The sequence below is a fragment of the Oxyura jamaicensis genome (genome assembly GCF_011077185.1).
Source record: "Oxyura jamaicensis isolate SHBP4307 breed ruddy duck chromosome 26 unlocalized genomic scaffold, BPBGC_Ojam_1.0 oxy26_random_OJ69646, whole genome shotgun sequence".
NCBI classification, from domain to species: domain Eukaryota; kingdom Metazoa; phylum Chordata; class Aves; order Anseriformes; family Anatidae; genus Oxyura; species Oxyura jamaicensis.
The window spans coordinates 1-5,301 of NW_023304735.1; the positions used below are offsets into that span (position 1 = coordinate 1).

Genomic DNA, 5,301 nt, shown 5'->3' on the forward strand with positions numbered 1-5,301 from the left:
CCCCCCCCAGCTCCCGTGGGTGCAGCCCCGGCTTTCCCACGCGCGGCACGCCGCCGGCTGCCGTGGGAGGCACGGCCCAACCATCCATCCCCCCCCCACCACCACTTTCCCACCCCCAGCTTTTGGGAAACTGAGGCACGCCGCCCCCGCCCCCACCGCTGCCCACGGGGGTCCCGGGCGGCAGCTGGGCGAGCGGGGCCCCGGCCCCTCGTTGAATTACAAATGGGATCCGCCGAGCGCCGCCTTTGTCTGCGCCATTGTGTGGGGCCGGCGGCGGCCCCGCGCCCAGCTGCCGCTGCGGAGAAAGGACAGAGAAGGGGAGAGGGGGCCGGAGCCCCCCCCCCCCATGCTGCAGCGCTGCCCCAGCCCCCCAGCAACCACCCCCCCGCTTTGCGGGGACCCCCCAGAGGGGCACAGGCAGCCGGGCGACACGTCTCAGCAGCTTTGCTTTATTGGATTGAAGGAGAGGAAAGTTTCCACCCCTGGGATGAGCCCGCAGGGCAGCGACCCAGGGGCACATGGCCCCGCTCGGGGGGTGGACGGGGACGGGGGGGCCGGAGCCCCGGTACTGTCAGTTCTTCATCCCGGAGCTCCGTGCCGGGGGGGCCGGGCGGTGACCAGCAGCTCCCTGATGCAGACGGGGCCCCGAAGCAGAGGTGATGATGGATGGGCGCAGCCCGAGCCGGGGAAGAAGCCGAGATGATTCAGGAGGCCTCGACGGCGGCCCCGGGGCCAGCATTTAGGCGCTGTTCACGCCCATGTTCTGCATCTGCTCCTCCAACACCCGCTCTCCTCCTGCCGACTTCTTCTTGCTGCCCTCCTGCTGCTTCTTCTGCTTCTTGGAGAGCTCCTGCTCGATGGGGGCCGGCTTCACAAACGGGATCATCTCTCGGAGGTCTGGGGGAAAAGCAAGTGGGACAGATCGCACCAGGGGCACGCCCGGGGACCCAGCGATGGAGCCCGGGCAGGGCAGGGCACGGGCTGCTACCTGGGGGCATGAAGTCCCGCAGCCTCTCGGGTACGAGGATGCCCTCCTCCGTCTGGTAGTTCTCCAGGATGGCGCAGATGGTCCGGGTCGTGGCGCACATCGTGGCGTTGAGCATGTGCACAAACTCCACCTGCAGCAGGGACATGAGGAGGGGGGGACGCAGTGAAGCAGAAGACGGGGAGAGCAGGACCCCCCCGGCAGCCCTGCCGCGCGCCCTCACCTTGTCCATCATCTTCTTGGTCTGCCCGTAGCGGATGCGCAAGCGGCGCGCCTGGTAGTCGGTGCAGTTGGAGCAGGACACAAGCTCCCGGAAAGCCCCTGAGCCCGGGAACCAAGCCTCCAGGTCCAGCTTCTTGCTGGCAGCGTGATTCAAGGCGCCTGCAGGATGGGAGGGCAGCAGTTAGCGGGGTCCAGCCCAAACAGACCCCCTGTCAGGACGGCAGCGGAGGTTAAGGCTTGAAGGCTGCCAAGCAGCTTCAGCAGCGCCGTGCCAGCGCTCTGCACTCGCCCCAGGGCAGCCGCGTCCCTGCTCAGCACAGCAGAGGCTGCAAGGAGCCACTGCACAGGCCAGTTCCCCTGGGAGGAGTCACTCAGACTGCCCTTCCCTTCCAGAGGGACAGTGGGGACGCGGCAGGGACACGGTCCCAGCAGGGTGGGGTGCCCACGCAGCGTGTCTGTCCCGATGGGCCCGGAGTGACACAAAGCATCGCTGCAGGAAAGCAGACGTCCCCTGTGCCCAGGGCCAAGGCGCCGCCTCCCTGGACCAGGCCTGGGGACTGACACCGTGGGAACGCGAGCCAGGGATGCTCTCGGACAAAGAAAGCTGTGCCGGGAAGTGGGTCAGGGCACGGTGGCACCCGAGGCGCTGGCAGAGGCGCCAGGTCTGCTCCCAGGCCATTGTGGCAAGGAGACGGAGCAAGGAAGTCCCCTCCCCAAGGGCCTTCCCGGTATGCTGGCACCCCACACGGCCCCGCGGCGGGGACCCCTACCCGAGACGATGTTAACGATGTGGTAGGGGATGCCCAGGGACTGGTAGAAGTCCTCGGCCGTGGCGATCATCTCATCAAACATCTCCCACGACTTGTTGTCGTGCGGCGAGGCGTAGACGAACTGCTCGATCTGCGGAGAGAGCGCGGCCCCCTGTCAGCTCCGGCCTGGGAGGGGGCACAAATGCCCCGGCGGGGGCTCCCCGCTCCTCTCACCTTCTCGAACTGGTGGACGCGGAAGATGCCGCGGGTGTCCCGGCCGTGCGAGCCGACCTCCTGGCGGAAGCAGGTCGACAGCCCCGCGTACTTGATGGGCAGATCCTCCGGCTTCAGCCACTCGTCCCGGTGCAGGGCTGCGATGGGCTGCTCCGAGGTGGCGATGAGGTACTTCTCGTCGATGGAGCTGTCCTCCGCCTTCTCGCTGCCCTTGCCAATCACCTGGGGAGCAGGGGGAACCGTGGGGACAGGAAAGAGCCTCTGTCCCCCGTCCCCAGCTGGCCCCGCACCTCTGGGCACAAAGCCCCCCAGCCCCGGCAGATGCTCAGGGCAGCCAGCACAGGCACCCGCGCTCCCTGGCAGCGAGGCTTCCCAGGAGGGGAACAGGACGGCTCCGAAGTGGGTCGAGAAAAGGGGAGCAGCTGCCGTTCGCTGCTTGTTTGGCCTCCTTTGTAGGCCCCAGTGGCCTCCCGCCAGCTCCCAGTGGCGAGGCTGGGGACGAGCTGTCACCCGTCACCGCATCGCCTTGACAACTGGCTGCGTCTGCAGGCCGGGCCTTCCTCGTCCCCACCGGGCCTTCCTCGGAGGAAGACAGACCCAGGGCCGGGGAGCGGCAGGGAGCCAATGCCACGGCCTCGCCAGGGCAAAGGGACAGCAGCTGGCTGCCTCCTGGCAGGGGAAGGCACGCGGCGGAGGCCGGGCTGGATGCAGGGAGACGCCGAGAGCCAGCGGGCGTCGGGCTCACCTTGTACAGCTCCTCGTCGAACTGGCTGAGCTGGGCCACCTCCTGCATCACCTCCTTCCGCATGAAGAAGGGGGTGTAGACGGGAGTGTAGCCCTTGGCGCGGAGGCTCTGCAGGGCGTACTGGATCAGGGCCTGCTCCAGGAACACCAGGGGACCCTGCGGGACACGGGGGAGCCACCGCCGGTCACACGCGCCCCGCTGCGCCGTCCCTGCTCACCCAGCAGCGCCGCAGGGCTGGGCTCTCACCTTAAGGAAGTAGCCCCGGCTCCCCGCGACGACGGCTCCCTTCTCTCCCTCGTAACCGTCCACCATCACCACCAGGTCCACGTGGGAATACTTCTTCCTGCAGCTGCAGTCACCCCAGATCCGTTCCACCTTGTTGTCCACATCCTGCACAAAGACAAGGGGCAGAGACCGTCACGGGTCCTCCCCGGGCTGCGGTGACACCAGTCTGCTCCTCACCGCGCTGTCCTGGGCCCCCAGCCTCTTCCCTTCCCCTTCCCCGGTCCCCTCTGGGGCCAGGCTTTGCCACCTGGCAGCGACTGAACCCAGACCCCTGGAGCCAGAACCCCAGTGCTGATCCCTGCCGGTCACTTATTGTGCGGCCACTTGGCAGCCGGCCCAGCCCAATTGTGTTCCCCCAGCAAAATATTCCTGCTGGATGAATGAGGGCAGCCGAGGGAGATCCCAGCCCCCGGCTCCCAGCGAGTTTCCCATGTATCCCCCGAACAATGGCCGTGTCCCCGCTGTCTGAGCTGCTCTTTGTGTGCTCCCGGCAGGAAACGCTGCCTTGTCATGCAGATTTCATTCACCGCCCGCCGATCTGGGGGCACCTCCCCGCAGCGCGTCCCACTTGCCGGTGGTTTCTGCCTTCGATGCACCGGCAGGGCTGGCTCTGGTCAGCCCCACGGCTCCCCACACCGCAGGAAGCCGCGCTCCGTCCCTCCCTACCTCGTCGTTGCTGATGGGCACCGAGGGGTGGAGGAGGTTCCCGATCTCCCGGAGGCTCTCGAAGCGCTCTGCCTCCAGCCTGACGCGCTCGGCGTCGCACTTGAGGATGGCTTCGTCGATCAGGAGACGAACCTTCTTGATCTGTGACACCTGCAGCCCCTGCGCAGGCAGCGGGGTCGGACGGGGAAGGGAGGAAAACCGCAGGGGAGAGGGGGCTGGCAGCTGAGCGCAGTTAATCACAGACCCCCACCCACTGACACGGCCTCTGGAGCGGAACCATGGGCTGAACACATCAAACAGCAGCCAGAGAGCACAAAGGCCCAACATAAGTCAAGCTCTGAGAGGCCTTGCGCAAGCTACGGCGTCACGCAGCGCCCGACAGCGACAAGGGGGAGCTCCCATGGCAGCAAAAGGCGGCCAGCGCCACGCTCATTAAACATCTCAGTTAACGAAGAGGGGAGGGGACTGAGCAGGGAGGAAGGGCCTCGCAGAGGCCACGCAATTACTGAGGCTGCTCAAATCCCCCACGGAACCGAAGGACAAGCCCGGGCTGGTGAGCAGGCCAACACACACGGGCTGCAGCGACCTGAAGACGAACAACCCCGGGCAAGAGCCAGCCACCACCTGCGTGGGACCGGGAGAAGCGGGGAGCTGCTTGAGGGGCTGCCGGCAGCCGCCCCCGCCCTGGTGCTGGGGTTTCCGTACACCTCAGTTTGGGCAGGGACAGGCGAAGCCCTGGATGAAAGCACCGGGGAGATGGGGCTGGACTCACCCCTAGGATGTCAGCCGTGAGCTCGTCCAGGTTCTGCGCGCTCTCCGGAACAGACTCGTCGGTCCCCACGGGTTCTTTTTTCTGCAGCGGGAGGAAAAAAAAAAAACCCACCGAGCGTAAAGACCGAAGCAACAGAGTAAAAATATTCTTTAACGACGCTAGGAACAGGCCTGCAAGGCCCCCACCTTCATCTTGTCCCCGATTGTTTTGCTGCACAGGTTCTTCAGCTTGTTCAGGTTATCGGCACGAAACCGACCTGCAGGGAGGAGCAGAGGGAGCCGTCAGCAAGGCACAGAAGTGGGGCTACAACCCCCCACCACCACCACCCCGTGCTGCAGCTCGCCCTGACCCCCTCCTACCGGTGCTGCCCCCCAGCAGAGAGCTCCTACACCGAGGATTTGTTGGAGCCCACCGGGAGCGATGCTGCACCGGGCCACGGCCCCACCGGGACCCCCAGGCTGGGCTGGGGCCGTCGGGGTCCGGGTGGACCCAGGCCCACGGGGTGACAGCCAGGAGCTTTGGGTCATGCTCCTCTCCCTGCTACTGCCTGGGAAAGCCTCGCAGAGCCGGGGAGGAGCTGACGCGAGGACAAGGAGGGGACTTGGGCAGGGCCCTACGGGTGACAGCGGGGCCGGGCAGGACA

At 66.6% G+C, this 5,301-nt stretch overlaps 1 protein-coding gene across 1 annotated transcript; it reads right to left on the reverse strand.

Annotated features, from left to right (window-relative positions):
• Positions 1 to 433: 433 nt before the first annotated feature.
• SARS1 (seryl-tRNA synthetase 1) lies at positions 434 to 4,991 on the reverse strand. Its single transcript, XM_035312981.1, has 10 exons — positions 4,844 to 4,991; positions 4,659 to 4,739; positions 3,887 to 4,045; positions 3,182 to 3,325; positions 2,936 to 3,091; positions 2,191 to 2,412; positions 1,978 to 2,107; positions 1,209 to 1,366; positions 989 to 1,118; positions 434 to 897 (listed from the first exon to the last, which is right to left on the reverse strand). The coding sequence occupies exons 1-10, from the start codon at positions 4,847 to 4,849 to the stop codon at positions 740 to 742; spliced, it is 1,344 nt and encodes a 447-aa protein (XP_035168872.1). The 5' UTR covers positions 4,850 to 4,991; the 3' UTR covers positions 434 to 739.
• Positions 4,992 to 5,301: the final 310 nt, after the last annotated feature.